The 23,713-nt window shown below is 41.0% G+C and overlaps 2 protein-coding genes across 9 annotated transcripts; one reads left to right on the forward strand and one right to left on the reverse strand.

The window, feature by feature from the left end:
- Window positions 1–137: 137 nt before the first annotated feature.
- On the reverse strand, window positions 138–11,752 carry LOC110502496 (BRISC complex subunit abraxas 2). 8 transcript variants are annotated; one of them, XR_016490981.1, is made up of 10 exons: window positions 11,571–11,752; window positions 10,386–10,476; window positions 9,855–9,891; window positions 9,427–9,493; window positions 9,100–9,290; window positions 8,038–8,157; window positions 7,857–7,941; window positions 5,841–5,958; window positions 4,441–5,637; window positions 138–4,366 (listed from the first exon to the last, which is right to left on the reverse strand). XR_016490981.1 is itself a non-coding variant. In XM_021580553.3 (9 exons), the coding sequence occupies exons 1-9, from the start codon at window positions 11,640–11,642 to the stop codon at window positions 5,078–5,080; spliced, it is 1,341 nt and encodes a 446-aa protein (XP_021436228.3). In that variant the 5' UTR covers window positions 11,643–11,752; the 3' UTR covers window positions 138–5,077. The 8 variants fall into 8 exon arrangements, 4 of the variants coding, with proteins under 4 accessions (XP_021436228.3, XP_021436227.3, XP_090073074.1 ...); XR_002470336.3 differs by having other exon boundaries at window positions 8,038–8,160; XR_016490982.1 differs by having other exon boundaries at window positions 1,151–4,366; window positions 4,457–5,637.
- On the forward strand, window positions 11,734–22,070 carry eef1akmt2 (EEF1A lysine methyltransferase 2). Its single transcript, XM_021580554.2, has 6 exons — window positions 11,734–12,493; window positions 12,695–12,760; window positions 12,964–13,078; window positions 13,711–13,818; window positions 19,357–19,573; window positions 20,241–22,070. Exons 1-6 carry the CDS (start codon window positions 12,390–12,392, stop codon window positions 20,336–20,338), a joined length of 708 nt encoding a protein of 235 aa, XP_021436229.1. The 5' UTR covers window positions 11,734–12,389; the 3' UTR covers window positions 20,339–22,070.
- Window positions 22,071–23,713: the final 1,643 nt, after the last annotated feature.

A 23,713-nucleotide genomic window follows, 5' to 3' on the forward strand; every position in this document is an offset into this window, starting at 1 on the left:
AACAATGGCAAATTAGCAGAACAATAAATACATCTTTCAAATTCTGCATGGTTCATGCGACTGTTTATTTCAATGATTTATTTACATGAACGTCCCACCCACTTCCCAAATTACGTCCCAGAAGAAGACCACTCTGCTTTTATAAAATGTTTTACCTTTATTTAACTAGGCAAGTCCTTTAAGAACATTAAGAACAAATTCTTGTTTTCAATGACGGCCTAGATTTTTACCTTGTCAACTCGGGGATTCGATCTGGTAACCTTTCGGTTACTAGTCCACTAGGCTACCTACCGCTCTCGAACGCCGGCTAACGGTTCTCTGGAACTATCCAGAGCGATAGGAACGCATGGAATATTTAAATTATCTGGAATTTTTTCATTTATAGCAATGCCATATGTATAACATTTTATATTTGCTCATATGATTTCCTTAAAAAAGACATGCAATCTCTTGACTTTTTCTCTCAAATGAATAATAATAATTATCTTGGAGATTTATACAATAAAAATGTTCAATAACTCCAGAGAATGACAACTGTTTTCTCTAATTCAAAAGTCCCACTAATGAATGGGCACATTAACGAATTTGTATGTGAGAGATGTGAATTGTTAAAAGTGTAATGCAGCTTTTTTTGTTTTGTTATCTCAATATTAAATCATTTCTGGGTAACAATGTAGTACCTTACTGTGATTGTTTTCAATTCAAATGTTAAAAAATAAACAAAAATAGCTTCTTAGGAAATAGTAATTTCTCAGGCAAGAATTTTGCTAGGACTGTCTGGGAGTGGGGAGGGGAAAACTGAAAATTAACTCATTGGTGGAAATATTTGGATCTCTCTCTTATTGGTCTATTAACTCATTTACTGCATGGTGATGTCCCAATGGAAGGCCAAAAACTCCACCCTGCCAAAACAGGCCGAAATATCAGCTTGTCTTTTCAAACAACTCTTACACTTTATTAAGAGTATTAGCATACTTTTCACAATTTCATCGTATTATCCTAACCTAATAGTGTGGAAATATATATAAAACACAGGGAAACCTAGTTTTTGACTGTACTGGGCCTTTAACAGTTGGTCTTTCTGAACAACCCTTTACTCAGGCCTAAACAAAAAAGTGGGTAGAAAGGGTGAACAAATAACTCTGCAAAATAAATAAGCATGTCTCTTTTATTACACCCCACATAAGAACTGTGTTCTCTGTGAGAGAACAACTGTGACCAAAAGAGCTTGGTCTATCACTGTCCCGCCTATGATAGACATGTTCAGACATCAGGGATTTAATGGGACTTTGTGCTTCAGAGAGAAGGATTTCAGGGGCCGCTTTCAGCTTGGGGCCAAACCGTGTTGTTTAGAGTACTTTCACCCTCCTCTCCTGCCAGCCACTTCCAACATGACTGAGATGCTCATAAATAAGTGCTGTTTGAATGCTACCCCCTCCCATCTACTGTACAGTGAGTGTACATTATTATTTGTTCTTAACTCCCATTATTTATTCCAGTGATCAAGTGGAAACCACTCCTTTCACTCTCAATTTTGTCATTATAATCAGTTGTGACTTTGTTATTCAGTGATTCATTTGTAAACAATAAAATAAAAATGGAGTACCAGTCCGCCACGTTATGAGTTGACATGGCTAAGTGATGAAGGAAAGCTAGATGACCTTAAGACAGAAAGAGCGACATACAGGAAATGGGCTGTACATGGGAAAAGCTGGCTGCAGTAAAAAGGACAAACTGCTTTACATGGTAAAGCTCCTCCCTACATCCCTTCTGGCTAATTAGCAGACTATTCCTTGCACATTATCATGCTAAATGCTTAAAACCATCCATGGAGAATTGAGCTGTGTCATTGTCTGCCTCGAACGTGCAAGGTCCCCTAAAGACACTCAAGTCTCCCCTCACTCACTAGCTTATCTCTGAAAAGTCACTGGGCCATCTCTAAATGTGTCACACACTCATTGTTCTGGGCTTGACTCAGAACCCGTCTCTCCATCTATGTATGGGATTTCTTCCCACTATAGTGTATACTGAACAAAAATATAAACGCAACATGCAACAATTTCTCTTAGTTACAGTTCAATTAAGGAAATCAATTGAAATGTATTTAAATGGCTCTAATATATGGATTCCACATGACTGGGCAGGGGCGCAGCCATAGGTGGGCCTGGGAGAGAATAGGCCCACCCACTTGGGAGCCAGGCCCAGCCAACCAGAATTAGTTTTTCCCCACAAAAGGGCTTTATGAGACAGAAATACTCCTCAGTTTCATTAGCTGTCTGAGTGGCTGGTCTCAGACGATCCCGCAGGTGAAGGAGCCGGATGTGGAGGTCCTTGGGCTGGCGTGTTTACACGTGGTCTACGGTTGTGAGGCCATTTCTCGAAAACGACATTGGAGGCAGCTTATGTCTCCAATGTCGTTTTAACATTAAATTCTCTGGCAACAACTCTGGTGGACATTCCTGCAGTCTGTATGCCAATTGCATGCTCCCTCAAAACTTGAGACATCTCAAGTGTGTGACAAACCAGTACATTTTAGAGTGGCCTTTTATTGTCTCCACAAGGTGCACATGTGTAATGATCATGCTGTTTAATTAGCTTCTTGATATGCCACACCTGTCAGGTGGATGGATTATCTTGGAAAAGGAGAAATGCTCACTAACAGGGATCTAAACAAATTTGTGCAAATAATTTTAGAGAAATAAGCTTTTTGTGCATATGGAAAATGTCTGGGATCTTTTATTTCAGCTTATGAAACATCAGACCAACACTTTACGTTTATATTTTTGTTCAGTGTAATTCCAGTTTCAAACAGCAATATTGGGATTCTGTGAAGGGTCAAAGAAGAAAGTCTACTGCAAAGTTGGTTTCTGACAGTACCCATCCAACGTGACAGTAGCCTCTGCAGTCACAACAACCATATGTTCCGGTTTTCAGGGGAAATGGAAAGTGAGCAAGTGATGCAACTTCTCCTTTTGGACATTAACAAGGCGACGCTCCCACTTAACTCAACATTTACTGGATTGATTGAACAGTGCAGAAGAGAACCTCCCACTACAGTGTTTTTTTTTTCTTCTAGTCAAGACTAGTATGTAGGGGGATCTAGCTTCAGGCATTTATTTTATGCCTGCTACGTTAGCTTAACTAACGTGACTGTAAACAACCAAATATGTGGTGTAAGCAGAGCACAAAAAAATATATACACGGCCTAGCATAACACTGCAGGGTAAAGGATCCTCTCACCACAATTGGAACAAACTTCTTTCCAGTCGCTTGCATTGTGTGTGTGTAGTTACGAGCCAGTGTAACTGTCAAAATGGAAGGCACTGGACTATGAATTGAGGTCATATTTGTCACATTATCAAAAGGTCCATACACATTTAGCCCAACCAGCTTTGAGTGTGTGAGGTCTATTGGTTTTGACAGGATAGGCAGGAGTTGCCTTGTTCCCAGGCTGTAACACATTTAGACACTACAGGGAGAACCTTTCCATCAGAATTACCTAGGGAGAAGCCATTCTAGTCAGTGTCAGCAGTAATGGAGGCAACCAGCAGTGCAAGGACAACAGGTGGAAGAAGCAGACAGGTCTATGTAGAAGCAGTTTCTTGTTTACTGCTAGCTCTGATGCAGCAGAGTTGTCTGGTTAGTAAAGCTACAGTAAGTTGTGTTTTCGCCCTGTCGACCCCATACAATGCGCAAAAGCTGAGCTAGCTCTGCTCAGGTGGTCAAAGCATACTACTCAAGTCGCACAACTGAACTGCATTGGTAAAGCACAATAAAATAAATCAACTACATTTGTTAAGTGCAGCAAAGCGCATACAGTTTCAGTGTTATTATAGAAGAATGAGAGAGTAACATTAAAGTTGTCATAAAAATAATATAAGCACCCATTATAGTAGTGGCAAAGGAAAACTTTGAATAAAAACTATTCTTCGTCATCTAAATAGGCAACCGCATGATTCATAAAAATACATTGATGTTAAAAGGAAATTAAATCCTAATGACAGTTCAAAGTTGAGTGTCTAGAACCGTGCAGGCTACCGAAATGATAGTTTACATACATAACTGACAATAAAAGGAAACACCAACATAAAGTGACTTAATAGGGCGTTGGGGCCAGAACAGCTTCAATGCACCTTGGCATAGATTCTACAAGTGTCTGGAACTTGGGAGGGATGCGACATGGATGGTGGTGAAAAATGCTGTCTCAGGCACCGCTCCAGAATTTCCCATAAGCGTTCAATTGGGATGAGGTCTGGTGACAGACAGCATTGAATATGGTTTACATTGTTTTCATGCTCATCAAACCATTCAGTAACAACTCATGCCCTGTGGTTGGTGGCATAGCCATAGTAGCCAAAATAATGGCCTGCCAAGCATTTTTATACATGCCCATAGGCATGATGGGATGATAATGCTTGGCAGGCCACTCAGGTTCCCCACCTGTGTTTGGAAGCACCTGCTTTGAATATACTTTCTCAAGTGTTTCTATTACTTTGGCAGTCACCACCATCTCTTCTTTTTTGTAATAAGCAAATCACCACCCCAAAAATATTGAAAAAAAATCTCACCCGTCTCACAAAAAAAAAGAAAAGGTTTTGAAGGCCGCAGAACATTTTCCTTTTGCTTTTCTTAAATTGTTAAAAGAAAGCAAAAATAGTGCAAGAGGTAATGGTACAATTGGATGCTTAAAGTTGGTGATGCAGATGTGACGCAGCATGATCCAGGAAAAGCGGAGTGGGTCTATCCATACGGAGAGGTCGGACAAACCGGTTGGCGTTTATTCCATTATAACGTCCTCCGTCCCTAAATCAAAACACATCCACTGAAGAGAGCCAGGCTCCAACGGACTAGCTTTTCCATGCTAGACAGAAAAGTAAAACCCCATGAAGCTTGATACTCCCCCCAGAAGAGATAAAACTAAGACAAACAGATATACACAGCAGAATACCCCACCTGCGCATGCCTTTTATTTTCAGGGCTGGCACTTCCTCTAATATAGAATAATTATCTTTGATTGGTTTGGACGCCCTCCTATCTTGGTGCGTCAGTTAATTGAGCCCCCCCACATCCCCATCTACTAGGTCTGTGTACCACGGACTGAGGCGTCGCCGTCCGGACTGAGGGCGGCTGGGCGGCCCTGCAGCAACACACTGGCAGAAACTGGGGGCAACTGCCCCACCTCGCTCACAAGGTTCTCGTACTCGCTGCTGTCATCATCATCATCATCCTCCTCCTCCTCATCATCATCATCATCCTCTTGCCCTGCGGCCTGTCTGTCCAGGGAGTCAGAGCTGGATCCGTCCCCGTTTCCCAGGTATGGTGTACCAGGGCTAGGAGCAGGGTTGGGGCCAGCACTGAGACCCAGACCTAATGGGCTGGGAGAAGGGTGGCCTGGGGAGCCCACAGCCTGGGGCCGGGGGAGCAGCGCAGCACTGGTAGGGGAGGATGAGAAGGGGAGAAGTGAGTCATTCTGCAAGGAGAGGAGGTCTGCGTAGGCAGGAGGGTTTGCGGAGGGACCTGGCCGCTCGGGGGTGGATGGGGTGTGGAAGGCCACTCTGGACAGGAGGGAGGTCTCCGGGGGCTCTGTGTTCTCCTCAGGAGTGAGACGTGGCTCAGGGTTCTGCGCTTCCTGGAGTCCTGAATGACGGAGAGAGACAAATAGGCTAATATTAAAAAAGGAGAGGGGTTCAATAAGCAACAAAAAACATTTTCTTTGCGCAATACCACATTGCAAAATACCTCCCCGCATATAGTTACAGGGAGATTATAGTTGATACAGGAATAATTTTTCATGAGAATGAATTTGAGCAGCCAAATTCATACCCAAATAAGTTACATACTTCTCTCTTCATCTGTGGTTTTTCGTTTCCTGAGAACAATTTGCTGTTTGAGTTTGTTCACCTCCTCCTGGACTTTCTCTTTCACACGTTCACTCTGCTCAACCTCTCCACATACAGACTGAAACAGGAAAAAAAGCTAACAATTCAAGAATCATATCATCACTATTTTTCTGTGTGCCTTCAGAAAGTAGTCAACCTGTTGATTTTGTTTTGTTACAGCCTGAATTCAATATGTATTAGATTTTGTGTCACTATTCTACACACAATAACCCAAAATGAAGGATTTTTTTTTTTTTTTTATGTTTACAAAATAATTTAAAATGAAAAGCTAAGAGAGTCAAAAAGGTATTCAAGCCTTTGTTATGGAAAGCCTTAAGTTCAGTAGTAAACATTTGCTTGACAAATCACATAACTTGCATTGACTCACTGTGTGCAATAGTGGTTTACATGATTTTTGTTATGACTACCTCATCGATGTACGCCAGACACAGAATTATGTAAGGCCCCTCAGTCAAGTTGTGAATTTCAAGCAGATGTTCAACCATAAAGACTAGGGAGGTTTTTCAATGCCTCGCAAAAAAGGGCACCAATGGTAGATTGGTAAAAATAAAAGCAGACACCGAATATCCCTTTGAGCATAGTCAAGTTATTTATTACACTTTAGAGGGCGTATCAATACACCCTGTCAATACAAAGATACAGGCATCCTTCCTAACTCAGTTGCTGGAGAGGAAGGAAACCTCTATGGGATTTCATTTGAAGGCCAATACACAGGAGATTGGTGGCACTGGTAATGGCTGGAGCGGAATAGGCGGAACGGTATCATGGGTTTGATGCCATTCCACTGGCTCCGTTCCGGCTATTATTATTATTAGCCATCCTCCCCTCAGCAGCCTCCTGTTGGCCAATAGTCATTTTAAAACAAAGAAGGAAGCCTGTACAGCATACTCAGTACTGCTATTCCCTGTATATAGGCATGTTATTTTTACTCTATATTGTTATTCATTGTGTACTTATTCCTCGTGTCACCATTTAAAAATATATATTGTTAAAATGATTTGTAAGTAAGCATTTCACTGTTATTCTACACCGGTTGTTTACGAAGCACGTGACAAAATGTTTTTGGATTTGAAAAGATATTCCAAAACTGCATCATGTTTGCAAGAAGGAACTAAATTAATACTGCAAAGAATGTGGCAAAGAAAATTAACCTTTTGTCCTGAATACAAAGCATGAAGTTTGGGCAAATCCAACCACACTGAGTAGCACCACTCTTCATATGTTCAAGCATGGTGGTGGCTGGCTGCATCTTGTTATGGGTACACTTGTCATCGGCAAAGACTAAGGAGATTTTTGGGGGGTGAGCAGAAACGCAATAGAGCTAAGCATAGGCAAAATCCTTGAGGAAAACCAAGTTCAGTCCACTTCCCGACACTGGCAGACAAATTCACATTTCAGCAAGACAACCTAAAACAAGGCCAAATATACACTGGAGTTGCTTACCAAGATGACATTGAATGTTCCTGAGTGTCCTAGTTACAATTCTGACTTAAATTGGCTTTAAAATCTATGGCAAAACTTTAAAATGGCTGTCTAGCAATGATCAACAACCAACTTGACAGAGCTTGAAGATTTTTAAAAATAAATATTGTATAATCCAGGTGTGCAAAGCTCTTAGACTAACACAAAAAGACTCACAGCTGTAATTGCTGCCAAAAGGTGTTTAACATCTATTGACTCACGGGGTTGAATACTTGTCTAAATCAGGATATATTAGAGTTTTATTTTTCATACATTTGTTGACAGAGTATTTTGTGTAAAAATAATTATTTGTTTTAAAAAAATCGCACTTTGTAATGCAACAAAATGTGGAAAAGTTCATGGGGGGTTGAATACTTTCTGAAGGCACTGTAGCTATGGTGTCAACCAAAGCACCACATTGCTGTTTATGCAAGTATAGTATGTGACATATCAATTGAATGGTATGAATAGGAAATTTGCTGGCAGCCAACTCACTTGCACTTTATCTTGTAGTGCACCGTAGACTTGAAAAATTGTTCTGATATCCTTCATCACACCATCTTTGTCAAAAAATTCAGCCCTGCAAAACATACAACATATCCCATTTCCATCAAACAAGATTCTCAATCATTAAAAATAAACAACTTGACAGTGCCTACATGTGGGAGACACTCACCCATGCTCTTTGATGACCTTGGCGTAGTTGAGTGAGGTGTTGGGGACAGAGGAGACCTTGTATTCCTGCTGGCTGGTGTTGCCCAGGTTTGGGATGCTGAGGGTCACCCTCTGGTTGTACCTGCTGGGTAGAACCAGAGAGTTGGTCTGATGATGCACAGCCTTGCCCAAAATACCCTTAAACCCATTGATGGCTGGGGCCCTGTAACTTGTATGTAGGGCAGCAACAGCTTTGATTGATGCCCAGATCCAATGGATCTAGTTGGGAGGTCAGAAGACGTAATAATTTGCTAATGTCCAATTTCACCCACACACAATCCCGCCAGGCCTCCACCAACCCACTCTGAGCCCTCGAGCCAGACAGAGTAGCATTTAAATCCCCAGCTTGATTCCAACACACAAGCCTTGAATCCCTACAGACAGACCTCCAGCTGTGCTGTCCATCTGACCCTAGATATAGAATTGCTAGACCTGACATAGATTAATGAACTATGTATGATGCATCTGAACGGTCATTCTATAAAGGAAAGCAGTCATGTGAACGTTAAGACATTCTGACTCTTAAGATGTCTGATACTGTTGGACATTTAAACTCTGACTTAATATAAATATAAGTTTTCTTCCCAGGGACAACAGACAAATCTGGTGCAATGGCATGCTGTACATTGTGCCTGACAAATAAATAAAGGAATAAAATAAATTATGCCTATGCACCTGAGGAGCCTCCACAACTAGCAACCATTTTCTCTCAAAGTAGAGGACACTACTGTTCGCCGCCTCTGTGGTATCTGTGCCACTGGGTATTTATGCTTTTATCCAACTCTCACATACACTGACCTGCAAGCACAGGGTGAGCAACAGCCTGTGAATAATCACAGAGGAGGGTGGTTCAACAGCTAACTTAATGTACAGTTTGAATGTGTGGATTATAAAGGGCTTCATTGCCAAAATCCCTAAGAATCCCTTTAAAAAGGTGTGAATTGTTCAGCATCGCCAACATATGCACCAGCCTGTTTGTGCATGCTGTTTGGTACTGCGTGCGTATGGCTATGTGTAGTCCTACCTGCGGTTGGGTCTGAACAGCACATACTCCAGGGCGTGTGTGGAGTTGTTGGCTGTGGAGATGAAGCTAAAGAGGAGGAAGACTAGGTCAGGCACTCCTAGCAGCTGGGTCAGCTGCTTATGGATGATCTGTTCCCTGAACGACATCTGCTGCTGCGTGTTCCTCCTGAACCTGTACCAGCCGATGACATTCTACGCACGCGCAGGGGAGGTCAAGTACAAGAGGGTCATTTAAAAGATGCGCAGCCAGTGTTTTAGCTAGATACTACTGGCAAATAATACCACTAAATGTTCATACAAATAGACCTACAATACAATAAATACTCACTTTCCGTCTGTCTTTAAGAATTCTGTTAAGACTCTCTTCATTGACTTGTCCAGCATAATCATAAAAGCTGGTGGGGGAAAGATACAGACAAAAAGTCAATTTCCTCCAGTAGCTCTGCATTTGTTACTCAAAACTCATGGTGGGGTGGGGCCACCTACTGTTCACTGACAATTACATCCCTCATTTGTTGAATAAAAGTACTGTGCGGCATTTAACCTACAATGTGCATGATAGCATGATGAAGACAAAGCTTAATCTCTGATTGGATAAATAATTGATCAAATGTATCACTAGTCTAATTATATTCAAGCCCATAACTTGCACATAAACCAAGCAGTCATTTGGAAAAAACATTTTACTTTGTTATGTCACAAAATGTCATTAAGGACAACAAATTCCATCTCATTTTAAATAATATAATATCTTACCTAAATAGCTGTGCACAAGGTTCATGATTGTGGACTTCTGTTAAAAAAAAAAAAAGAACACAGCAAATGTATGTTATTAAACTCCATCGTATAGAGTTAGTTTGTCATCCTGTGTAGCTCAGTTGGTAGAGCATGGTGCTTGCAACTAGGTTCAACTCCCAAAGGGGTCCGGTATGAATATGTATGGACTCAAAAGTAAGTCGTTCTGGATAAGAGTGTCTGCTAAATGACTAAAAAAAAATATATATATAATCTTACCGCTATAAATGTTGAGATGACTACAAATTGTAAGACTTTAGACAGCCTACAGTAATATTGCATACAAAATACATTACTAGCTACATAACATATTGAACAGCTGCGGTAAAGGTCTTCCACTATAAACAGAAAAAACAAGAGACACTCCTTTTGATCTGAAACCTGCCAGTCCAGTTTGACAGAATTCCACAGTAGCACGGAGCATATAACCCACCAAGACAAGCCTGGAAACAAATAGGTTGGTTTCTTTGAGTTAGCTACCCAAGGCCTTACCTACTACTTGGAGTAGTTCAGAACTGCTGATCTGTGTATCACTGATGCTGACAGTTTCTTCATGCCTAACTTCTCCTAAAAGGAATCCCTCCTGTAGGATCAAAAAGTTGTTTATAATTATAAAAATAGGCCTAGAATATATTGGGCAGAAGACAATTACTAATAATAAACACTCAAGCAGCACTATGAGGCCTGACACTTTTCAAGCTCTCACTACACATTGTCAACACAAATTTTTATTTTACTAGGCAAGTCAGATAAGAACAAATTCTTATTTTCAATGACGGCCTAGGAACAGTGGGTTAAGTGCCTGTTCAGGGGCAGAACGACAGATTTGTACCTTGTCAGCTGGGGTTTTGAACTTGCAACCTTCCGGTTACTAGTCCAACGCTCTAACCACTAGACTAATCACAAATCACGTGTCAAATGTCAGGTGAAACATTAGGCAGCATCGACACACAACTGTTTACTGACAGGTGTCAATCCAGTCTTCTAATGATAAACAAAATCTTGTGTGGCATGCATATTTATTTGATCAATTCACTTCCTAGTTGTCCAACTAGCTAGCGTGCTAACTATGTGGTAACAGTGCTAGAATAAATTACTTTACAAAAACAATACAACAAACAATTACATAGCAATAAAAATGGAGCTACATTTTTGGCCAGTTAGCTAACTAATGTTAAATCAGATCATTTAACATGACAGGCTAACATAACCGGCTAACTGGCTACAGTACATAACGCGGAAACAATCTAGACAGCTACCTTGTTCTACCTGTCTGATGATGACATGCCCAGAATCTAACTAGTTCATTTTTAGTGCTTGATTTGCAGAAGGTGATGCTATTTACATTTTTCAAATATAGTTAAATCAACCAACTAATTATAGCAACATCAATGTTGCATTGTCAAACATATACTATATATACATACACAGTCGACACCACGGAAGTCAGTTGGGTTGACATAGATAGCATAGCAGGCTAGCAAAATAACGTTAGCTAGCAAATGTCTCGCTATGTAAGTGATTGCGCTTAGTTTGCAGCTAGCGAGCAACAGGAAGATGACACTGGGAAATCCACTGACTTAATTTCAGACAATAACATCCAAATATATACCCAAGTTGTAACTAAACAAATTTATGCACTCTCTCCCAATTCATTAACATGTTTCCTGTACTTACATGATCAGAGTTGCTGTTAGCGCTGTGATAACACACAGAACTAAAAGTATATCCCGAAATGGATGCCGCCATGATGGAAACATCCCATCTATAACTCAATGATAGCACCCCTCCTAGATGTTTCACCGGATGTATAAATATGAAGCATCCGGTTGGCGTTCCCACTCACCACCAAATATGGTGAGGAGAGGAAGGCCAGTGGTTAGTAGTAGGAGAAAATGGAGCGAGATGGATTTTGGCCGATATTCTGCTAATTTTCTCATCGATTAAACATTCGATCTCCATACAGTTTGTTTCAAAAAAATTAAAATGTGTTACGAATAGTGGACTAAGTTTTGTAGACTTTACCCTTTAAATGTCATGGTTGAGAAGGAGTGCAAGGGCGAATTGAGTCAGTGCACACGCGCACTTCACAGAGTAGGCGTTCCCTAACGGAAACATCTAAATACATGCTTAGAACGCGTCAATAGGATCTCGCTAGCTCGTACTTGGCTCTGCCCACATCCTTGCTTGTTCTGCCTACTATGGTCTATCTTGAGTTACTTATACAACTCTTTGGTTGCACGCTCGCTCCTCTGGGTGTCATAAACACAATGGGAAACGTATATGTCTGTGCATTATTATAAACGATAACGCATATCGCTTAATTTACGTTGCCTAACTAGCTACAGTAGTCCTCTTCTTTAAAACATACAGAATATGTGCACATGAAAGTAGAGGAGCACGTTTTGATGCTTGCTTCCTGCCCGCGTTTGCTACTTGGCTAGCTAACGTTAGCTACTTTGGTTTATACAGCAAGAAGCTAGCTATCTATCTGGTATGGAATCCATTGAATGCACGCGTGGCTGTCCAAATACCTCTAAAATCAATGAGGACTTGGTCAAAGATGATTTTACACCCTCGAAGCTCGGAACGAAAGAATAGTGAGTGTTCCAAATGACACCACTGTTCTCCTTGCCCAGCATAATTGCTAATGTTACATTTGTATTTATTTGCGATTCCCATACAGTCCAAAAATCATTAAGGCACTACGCCACACGAGCTGTTTTACGCCACTATTTATAGAAACTTTGTATATTTCTGTTCCTTGCGAGGTTACATTATTTTCATGTATTTTCTGTTAGCTGGGATGATGCGTACCAGAGGGAATTGCAGACGTTTAAAGACATTGGGGACGTCGGTGAGATATGGTAAAGATAATTCTGGTTGTAGTGTACATGGATCTGCAGCCCAATATCAACTTTTAATTGCAATGGATTGGGGAGGTGGAATTAATGTCTATGGGTGGAATGCTAATTTGTCTGTAACACTTTGCCCCAGTGAACTACCTAGTACAATATACAGCAACCAAGGACACGTTGTGCTGCACTGTGCCCCATATCTATTTCCCAAGGTTTGGAGAAGAGAGTATGGACCGTGTGCTGCGGTGGATGGAAGAAGAGGAAATCCCAGAAGACGCTGCTATACTTGATATTGGCACAGGGAATGGTGTCCTCTTAGTAGAACTGGTAGGCTTTGTAAAAAATTGAAAGGTGTGGAATTACTATGCTGTAAAAATGCCTATTAGGCCTACACCTGTAGCATATACTGAATGTACAAAACATTAAGAGCACCTGCTCTTTCCATGACAGACTGACCAGTTGAAACCAGGTGACATCTATGATCCCTTATTGATGTCACTTGTTAAATTTACTTCAATCAGGGTAGATGAAGGGGAGGAGACGGGTTGAATAAAAACTTTTAAGCCTTGAGACATGGATTGTGTATGTATGCCATTCAGAGGGTGAGTGTGTCAAGAACTGCAACTCTGCTGGGTTTTTCGCTCAACAGTTGCCCCCGTGTATCAAGAATGGTCCACCACCCAAAGGACCTGCAGCCAACTTGACACAACTGGGAAGCATTAGAGACAACATGGGCCAGCATCCCTGTGGAATGCGTTCGACACCTTGTAGAGTCCATGCCCTGACGAATTGAGGCTGTTCTGAGGTTAAAAGGGGGTGCAACTCAATATTAGGAATGTTTTGTACACTCGGTGTAGGACAACATTTGATTAAATACTCTCTTCACCTATGTCAATCATTTTTGCCTTTGCATGACTATTCATGTTCTTTATGCATTTTGATTTTTTTTTCTTCTCTAGGCCAAAAGTGGATACACAAATCTCACAGGAATAGATTATTCTGCTGCCTCTGTTAAACTTGCAAGAAGTGTACTGCAGACAGAAGACTTTTCTAATGTGGAGGTCAAGGTAAGCCCAAACTGCTGTGTGTGTGTGTAGAAATTATAATCGCTACAGTAACACTACAGTAACAGCATAGTATATATCTGCTGTTGCACAGTACATTAGCAGGCTTAATAGCTTTGTAATTGCAGTGCACAGTAATGGAGTTGAGTGTTTTTTGTTAATACACAAGTGATAAGGGAGAGTACCTATCTCTCTTTTGCAATAACAACAAATAGCCAGTGTTTTGGTCATGTGTATACCAGCAATTGTTATGTGCATGGGACACATGGTTACAGCAGATGGTATACTGTTGGTGGCATTATTTGATTGTATTGTGAGATCTATGCACAGACACCAACACACACCTCCATACAGTATGTCTATACCTCATACCTATTCATTATACAGTCATATTTTAATAAATTAATAACATATTTGTCGCTAATGTTTTGGAAGAAAAATAGGTGTGGTGCACTGCATACAGCTGAAGTCAGAAGTTTACATACAGTTAGGTTGGTGTCTTTAAAACTTGTTTTTCAACCACTCCACACATTTATTGTTAACAAACTATATTTTTGGCAAGTCGGTTAGGACATCTACTTTGAATGACAAAAGTAATTTTTCCAACAGTTGTTTACAGACAGATTATTTCACAGATTAAGGCACATTCACTGTATCACAATACCATGGGACCACACAGCCGTCATACCGCTCAGGAAGGAGACGCATTCTGTCTCCTAGAGATTAACGTACTTTGGTGCGAAAAGTGCAAATCAATCCCAGAACCACAGCAAAGGACCTTGTGAAGATGCTGGAGGAAACCGGTACAAAATGATCTATATCCATAGTAAAACAAGTCCTATATCAACATAACCTGAAAGGCCGCTCAGCAAGGAAGAAGCCACTGCTCCAAAACCGCCATAAAAAAGCCAGACTACGGTTTGCAACTGCACATGGGGACAAATATCGTACTTTTTGGAGAAATGTCCTCTGGTTTGATGAAACAAAAATAGAACTGTTTGGTCATAATGACTGTTTGGAGGAAAAGGGGGGGATGCTTGCAAGCCGAAGAACACCATCCCAACTGTGAAGCACGGGGGTGGCAGCATCATGTTGTGGGAGTGCTTTGCTGCAGGAGGGACTGGTGCACTTCACAAAATAGATGGCATCATTAGGGAGGAAAGTTATGTGGATATATTGAAACTACATCTCAAGACATCAGTCAGGTGATGTCAGTCAGTCAAATGGACAATGACCCCAAGTCTACTTCCAAAGTTGTGTCAAAATGGCTTAAGGACAACAAAGTCAAGGTATTGGAGTGGCCATTACAAAGCCCTGATCTAAAACCCTATAGAAAATTTGTGGGCAGAACTGAAACAGTGTGTGCGAGCAAGGGTCCTACAAACCTGACTCAGTTACACCAGCTATGTCATGGAGGAATGGGCCAAAATTCACCAAACTTATTGTGGGAAGCTTGTGGAAGAATTTCTGAAATGTTTGACCCAAGTTAAACAATTTAAAGGCAATGCTTCCAAATACTAACTGAGTGTATGTGAATTTCTGACCCACTGGGAATGTGATGAAAGAAAGAAAAGCTGAAATAAATAATTCTCTACTATTATTCTGACATTTCACATTCTTAAAATAAAGTGGTGATCCTAACTGACCTAAGACAGGGAATTTTTACTAGGATTAAATGTCAGCATTTGTGAAACTGAGTTTAAATGTTTTTGGCAAAGGTGTATGTAAACTTCTGACTTCAACTGTATATGTGACATATCTGTCAGAATGACCATTTCATGAATAAAAAACCTTATTGTTAATTTTGTTTATGATTTAAGCATACTGTAATGGTATAATGCCACGTGCAGGACTGGAATATAAAAATGCCAATTTCCAACATTTATCAACATTCCCTTACTCCATCTCAGTAATATTATGTTTAGGACTGAGGGTCTCTTGGATGGACCCCAGGCCACGGACAAACCCAGCCATTGATGCTTAGCTCTGCATGAAATCTTCAACTGCCAGTGACACAAACTAGCTTTCAGCGCACCTTATCCCCTGCTGCCATAAGTGGAAACTCTCCTGTGTTTACCTTTCGGGGGGGGGGGGGGATGTTAAAAGTAATGGGACTCCTCCCGGCTTTGGATTCAGCCACCTTGTGCCTGGGAGAACTGATGGGATTTAACACATCTGCAGGAACACATGTGCAAGAAAAACAGATTTTAAATGCTGCTCAGCCATACGATACCGTACCTAGGGATGAGTGAGGTTTCCTCCCCCATACACACACATGCATAGTATAATATCTTACTGTACACCTTCCTGTGGAGCAATGTTCCCTTTAAAAAAAAAATGACACTGAGCTAATTTCAGGTCTGCTGAGAGCAAACTTGAACTTTGTGAAAATTCTGTGCAACTTCTAGCGCTTGTTTACTGTAAACACTGAGGTTGTACCCGCTTTAAATTAGTTTTAAGTGGCCAAGTAGGCTACTGTGGCTATTTGATCATAATGTAGTCCTACCAGAGTGGCCTAACATCAAAAACAATGGAGAAAATACATCCCATAACATTTTAACATGGAAATAGCTGGTTTATCATTTTTTAATTTCACCTTTTATTTAGCTAGGCATGTCAGTTAAGAAAAAAAAATCGTATTTTCAATGACGGCCCCATTCAGCCTACAGTAGCAGCCAATGGGTGGTGTTCAATGTAGGCCTATGTTCCATGAGACTTAAAAAAATACATGCAGGGCAAGGAGGTGATTGAAAATGTTGTTTGATGCAAGAAACCACTTTACAAAATATAATGCATTATTATTCCCATATCATTATTACGGACAATCAACAAATTATGCTATCATCTGGCTGTTGACTACTTAATGTATTGCTGAAAACAGTCCAGTTCAAAGTAAATGGCACAGATCCATATATGGCCATGGCTTATTTGCATATAAGCCTACTGCAGCTCTGATTGGTTATGCCCCACGGGTCTGTGTAGAGCGTGTCAATGCAATTGAATCCTACTCCGATGCGTTCTGCCTACAACAAAATCTATTGCGTAGTTAGTTTTGCATACTAATAAGTCTTGCATAGTTAGTTTTGTTTTGGGGTGTTTGTATTGAAAGTGGCTGACATTGCATTGGGTCAATCACAATTGCCACAGTAAAGTGATTGAACTTCACTCAACTTTCTATCATGCTTCTCTCTGTGGGCTAGAGGGATCATTGCTCTGGAGCTGTGTACTGTATACTGTACTTGGTCAGGGTGCTTGCTGTTGAAGTCAATATTGACCCGAGCCTGGCAACATTCCTGTATGGGTAGCAGTGGGTGTGTATGTCAGATGGTATGTTAGCATCATGATCCATACCCCCAGAGCAGTAGAAGACAAAGTGTGTGAGTGAATGACTAGCCTGGAGTGTACCATGTAGTTAGTGTCTGCCTAGGACAATCCCACCTCTGTCACCATTTGGATGTGTGTTTTTCCACTGTTTTAAAGCCTTGCCCTCCCACCTCTGTCCTAAATCACATCACTGAGGTTTATGGCCGCATCTGTCCAAAACAAAAGCAGCCATTCCAATGGACATACAGATTTCTCTCAACACTGAATCACTGCTAACCCCCTCATAAAATGCCAATGATGTGACCCTTAGGTGGTGGTGAGTGTGGCTGATTGGCTCACCCCAGAGGTCTAGTGTTCCATGGCCTATAAGGATAAGAGGTCTTTCATTGGTGGTAGTTCCTCAGCAGTGGTCAGTTTTGACCACAGGGGCAAAAGTGCTCTACTTTTTCACAGATATTAGCCTCTGTCACGTGGTTACTCAAGTTCAACAGATATCGAAGCCAAAGATTGATGCTGAAAGTCCCTTATATGCAGTGCCTTCAGAAAGTATTCATACCCCTGGACTTTTTCCACATTTTGTTGTGTTACAGCCTGAATTTAAAATGGATTAAATTTAGATTTAGTGTCACTGGCCTACACACAATACCCTATAATATGAAAGTGGAATGATGTTTTTATACATTTTTACAAATTAATTAAAAAATAAATGCTGAGATGTCTTGTCAATAAGTATTCAACCGCTTTGTTATGGCAAGCCTAAATAAGTTCAGGAGTAAAATTTGCTTAACAATTGAAATAATAAGTTACATGGACTCACTCTGTGTGCAATAATAGTTTTAACACAATTTATTAATGACTACCTCATCTCTGTACCCCACACATACAATTATCTGTAAGGTCCCTCAGTCGAGCAGTGGATGTCAAATACAGATTCAACCTTGAAGACCAGGGAGGTTTTCCAATGCCTTGCAAAGAAGGGCACCTATTGGTAGATAAGAAAGCAGACATTGAATATCCCTTTGAGCATGGTGAAGTTATTAATTATACTTTGGATGGTGTTTCAATACACCCAGTCACTACAAAGATACAGGTGTCCTTCATAACTGTTGCCAGAGAGGAAGGAAACCTCCAATGGGGACTTTAAAAGAGCTTAAAAGACTAATGGTTGTGATAGAACTGAGGACAGATAAACAACATTGTAGTTACTCCACAATACTAACCTAAATGACTGAGCAAAAAGAAGGAAGCCTGTACAGAATAAGGCACTAAAGTAAAACTGCAAAAAATGTGGCAAAGAAATGAACTTTATGTCCTGGAAGCAGACCCTTATGTTTGGGGCAAATCCAACGCAACACTTCATATTTTCAATAATTATGGGGACTACATCATATTATGTGTATGTTTGTCATCGGCAAGAACTATGGAATAGAGCACAGGCAAAATCCTAGAGGAAAACCTGGTTTAGTCTCCTTTCCAACAGACACTGGGAGACAAATTCGGCAGGACAATAACTTAAAACAAGGCCAAATATACACTGGAGTGGCTTACCAAGAGGACATTGAATGTTCCTGAGTAGCCTAGTTACAGTTTTGCCTTAAATTGGCTTGAAAGTCTATGGCAAGACTTGAAAATGTCTGTCTAGCAGTGATCAACAGCCAACTTGACAGAGCTTGAATTTTTAAAAGAATAATGTGCAAATATGGAACAATTCAGGTGTGCAAAGCTCTTAGAGACTTACCCAGAAAGACTCCGCTATAATGGCTGCCCAATATGATTCTAACATGTATTGACTTAGGGTTGTCAATACTTATGTAAAAGAGATGTCTGTATTACATTTTATATAAATTGGCAAAAATGTATGAAATATGTTTTCACTTTGCCATTATGGGGTATTTGTGTGTGTGTGTGTGTGTGTGTGTGTGTGTGTGTGTGTGTGTGTTGGTGGGTGATGAAAAAAATCTATTTAATCCATTTTGAATTCAGGCTGTAACACAAAATGTTGAAGAAGTCACGGGGGTATGAATACTTTCTGAAGGCACTATCAGTTGTTTAATGCCAAAGAGTTTGAGAAATGATAGACTTGGTGTACAGGCTTTCTCATACAGCCATAATGTAGCTCAACACATCTGGAGTACCAGGCTATTGTATATAAATGTAAATATGATTCAAGCATATACTGATATCAACTCACTCACTGTGCCTTTTGCATCATACTAGGAGGTGGACTTCTTGAGCTGCTCTGGAGAGTTGAGCGACTTTGACGTATGCATCGACAAGGGCACATTTGACGCCATAAGCCTGAACCCAGAGAACACTGAGGAGGGCAAAGCATGTTACATCCAATCCCTGAGAGGGGCACTGAAGGAGGAGGGGCTGTTCATCATCACTTCCTGCAACTGGACTAAGGAACAGCTACTACAGATGTTCAGCCAAGGTGAGTGAACCATCCGAGACACTGGAATGTTATGAGTGTACAGCCTGAATTATTACACTTTTCAGGACGCCTCCATCCCACAGTCAACATAATGATGACCTAAATATCTGTTTGTTTCATGAATGCAAAGTCAGTTCTCATCAGTAACCTTGATTGTTTATGGCATCTTTTATGCCATTATGATGATCATTTTGAATGCTCAATAGCAAGTTAAATATTATCAGCAGGGAGTAGGGCAGTCTGTTGGGCTTGTAAAATCTTTGTTTGGGTGGTTTATTTCAGTGTCTGGCCTATTATTAAAATGTTGCTATAATGCCACAACCAAGAAAGCTCTCTGGTCAAACGTCTGGTTATAACAAAAGCAGCCTTGTTTAGCCAGTATTTAGGCAAGCTCCCATTTGCTGTCACACTTCAGCATGAGTAAGAGCTGGGGAGATGCTTTTGGGACCAAGGCCATGTGAACATCATCTGTCAAAATGACAGCTTCTCTCTACTGGCTTTGAAGATGCACCACAGATGGTGAATGATAGTTGTTTAAAAACCCACACAAAACCATAGTCTAGTGCAAGGGTTTTGGGGGAGTTTCACAGCTTGAAAAGCAATGCTAGCACAGCAAGGTATTAACTCTATGCTTGCTGCTCATAAACTTATTGTCTTTGACTTGCAGGGTTTGATTTTGTGAAAGAGCTACCAACACCCCGCTTCCAGTTTGGTGGCAAGACTGGCAACAGTGTGACCGCAATAATCTTCAAACGACTACACTGACTTTTGCCCTCAAGCAAAACAGCATTCTGAAATGTTGTTTTTATGGACTTATTCCTCAATTTAAAACTTTGTGAAATGTTTTTGAGAAAGGACAACACCAACAATCAGTATTCCCCCAAATAAATAAATGTTATTTTTCTTGCACATTAACATTTTTCCACTTTCCTTCCCTTTTCTCCACATTGTATCAGATCCCAGACATCTGACATCTAAATTCTGCAATGACAATCCAACCTGCAATGTAAAATCCTTCACCTTCTATTATGTAACCGTTCACTCTTTCTGGCATTACCATATCACTGTACCCTGATGTTCTTTCACAAGGCTTAGGAGGTAAACTCAGCAAAAAAATGAAATGTCCTCTCACTGTTATTTTCAGCAAACTTAAGGTGTAAATATTTGTATGAACATAGCAAAACTCAACAACTGAGACATAAACTGAACAAGTTCCACAGACATGAGACTAACAGAAATTGAATAATGTGTCCCTGAACATAGGGGGGGTCAAAATAAAAAGTTAGTCAGTACCTGGTGTGGCCACCAGCTGCATTAAGTACTGCAGTGCATCTCCTCATGGACTGCACCAGATTTGCCAGTTCTTGCTGTGAGATGTTACCCCACTCTTCCACCAAGGCACCTGCAAGTTCCCGGACATTTCTGGGGGGAATGGCCCTAGCCCTCACCCTCCGATCCAACAGGTCCCAGACGTGCTCAATGGGATTGAGATCCGGGCTCTTCGCTGGCCATGGCAGAACAATGGCATTCCTGTCTTGCAGTGAATCACGCACAGAACGAGCAGTATTGCTGGTGGCATTGTCATGCTGGAGGGTCATGTCAGGATGAGCCTGCAGGAAGGGTACCACGAGGGAGGAGGATGTCTTCCCTGTAATACACAGCGATGAGATTGCCTGCAATGACAACAAGCTCAGTCCGATGATGCTGTGACACACCGCCCCAGGCCATGACGGACCCTCCATCTCCAAATCGTACAGGCCTCGGTGTAACGCTCCTTCCTTCAACGATAAACGCGAATCCGACCATCACCCCTTGTGAGACATAGCCACGACTCATCAGTGAAGAGCACTTTTTGCCAGTCCTGTCTGGTCTAGCGACAGTGGGTTTGTGCCCATAGGCGACGACGTTGCCGCGGATGTCTGGTGAGAACCTGCCTTTACAACAGGCCTACAAGCCCTTAGTGCGGCCTCTCTCAGCCTATTGCAGACAGTCTGAGCACTGATGGAGGGATTGTGTGTTCCTGGTGTAACCTGGCAGTTGTTGTGCCATCCTGTACCTTCATAACTGACCTTAATTGCCTACCGTATGTAAGCTGTTAGTGTCTTAACGACCGTTCCACAGGTGCATGTTCATTAATTGTTTATTGTTCATTGAACAAGCATGAGAAACAGTGTTTAAACCCTTTACACTGAAGATCTATGAATTTTTTGGGATTTTTACGAATTATCTTTGAAATACAGGGTCCTGAAAAAGGGATTTTTTATTTTTTTTTTGCTGAGTTTACAACTGTCACAAGGAAATGTGGGGGTTAATGCCACTAAATATGATAGACACAGCAGAGGGGGGAATTTCTCAGCATTAGAAATGCATCAAGCCTTGTCCTCTAATCAGCAAAACCTTGTTACTTATCACATCAAATTTGACACACTGACCCAAGCTGTCTGGTCACATTCCTACACAAAAAAAAATATAAAAACGATTTCACATTAATTCAAGAGTCTCTGGTATTATGTGATGTTAAACCATGCAGAATCAAAACCAGTTTTATAAAAAGTCCAACATTTAGATAATGTCATGTTTTGGATTGATGAATCCAAAAATATATCTAGCCTGTAATCGAACCCACAAATGTTGATGCTCCAGATACTCAACTAGTCTAAAGAAGGCCAGTTTTATTGCTCCTTTAAATCAGCACAACAGTTTTCAGCTGTGCTAATATAATTGCATTCTTTTAGTTTTTATTATCAATTAGCCTTTTAAAATGATAAACTTGGATTCGCTAACACAACGTGACATTGGAACACAGGAGTGATAGTTGCTGATAATGGGCCTATGTAGATATTCCATTCAAAATCAGCCGTTTCCAGCTACAATAGTCATTTACAACATTAACGATGTCTACACTGTATTTCTGATCAATGTTATGTTAATGGCCAAAAAATGAGCTTTCTTTCAAAAACAAGAGCATTTCTAAGTGACCCCAAACTTTTGAGCGGTATTGTATGTCAACATTTTTCATTCACAAAGTCCTCAGTTTTGCAATCCACCTTACCAACCAGCTCGAAATGAATACACAGACATGGTTCAAAGAAAGCGCCATGATTTCCTGCCGTAACTCTGTCATTAATAACTGTCAAACTCAACCTCTAATTGGAATCTGGGCATGTGGCCCAATAGAAGCAGTTGATGTGAGGCATGCTGTTGAATAAACGCGTTACAAGAATTACTGCCTGGAAATTTACAAGTACTGAATACCCTGCCTGGATGTGCATCATTATAGAATATCAAATCAAAGTTTATTGGTCTCATACACAGTTTAGCAGATGTAGTAGGTGCAGCGAAATGCTTATATTGTATTCCTTTACACAACTTTTTCCCATGAAACAAGATGCTTATTGACTATTCACTCTGATCAATATCGTCACATTGACATTTACACTGTCTCAGAAGAGACCGTGTCTAAGGAGTCTTCAAATGGTTCTTTGGCTGGCACAGAAACAATGTCTTTGTTCTGCACCACAGATTATTTATTACAAATAAAAAAAACATACCTTATTTTCATAAGTATTCAGACCCTTTGCTATGAGATTTGAAAATTGAGATCAGGTGCATCCTGTTTCCATTGATCTTCCTTGAGATGTTTCTACAACTTGATTGGAGTCCACTTGGGGTAAATTAAATTGATTGAACATGATTTGGAAAGGCACACACCTGTCTATACAGTTGACAGTGCGTGTCAGAGCAAAAACCAAGCCATGAGGTCGAAGGAATTGTCCATAGAGCGCCGAGACAGCCTTGTGTCGAGGCACAGATCTGGGGAAAGGTACCAATTTTTTTTTGCAGCATTGAAGGTCCCCAAGAGTACATTGGCCTCCATCATTCTTAAATGGAAGAAGTTTGGAACCACTAAGACACTTCCTAGACCTGGCAGCCCAGACAAACTGGGCTGCCAGCAATCGAGGGAGAAGGGCCTTGGTCAGGGAGGTGACTGCCTGGTATGGCAACTGCTCGGCCTCCAACCACAAGCCACTACAGAAGGTAGTGCGTACGGCCCAGTACATCACCGGGGCCAAGCTTCCTGCCATCCAGGACCTCTATATCAGGCGTGTCAGAGAAAGGCCCCAAAAATTGTCAAAGACT

The sequence above is a fragment of the Oncorhynchus mykiss genome, chromosome 23, assembly GCF_057628025.1.
Source record: "Oncorhynchus mykiss isolate SJ-2025 chromosome 23, ASM5762802v1, whole genome shotgun sequence".
NCBI classification, from domain to species: domain Eukaryota; kingdom Metazoa; phylum Chordata; class Actinopteri; order Salmoniformes; family Salmonidae; genus Oncorhynchus; species Oncorhynchus mykiss.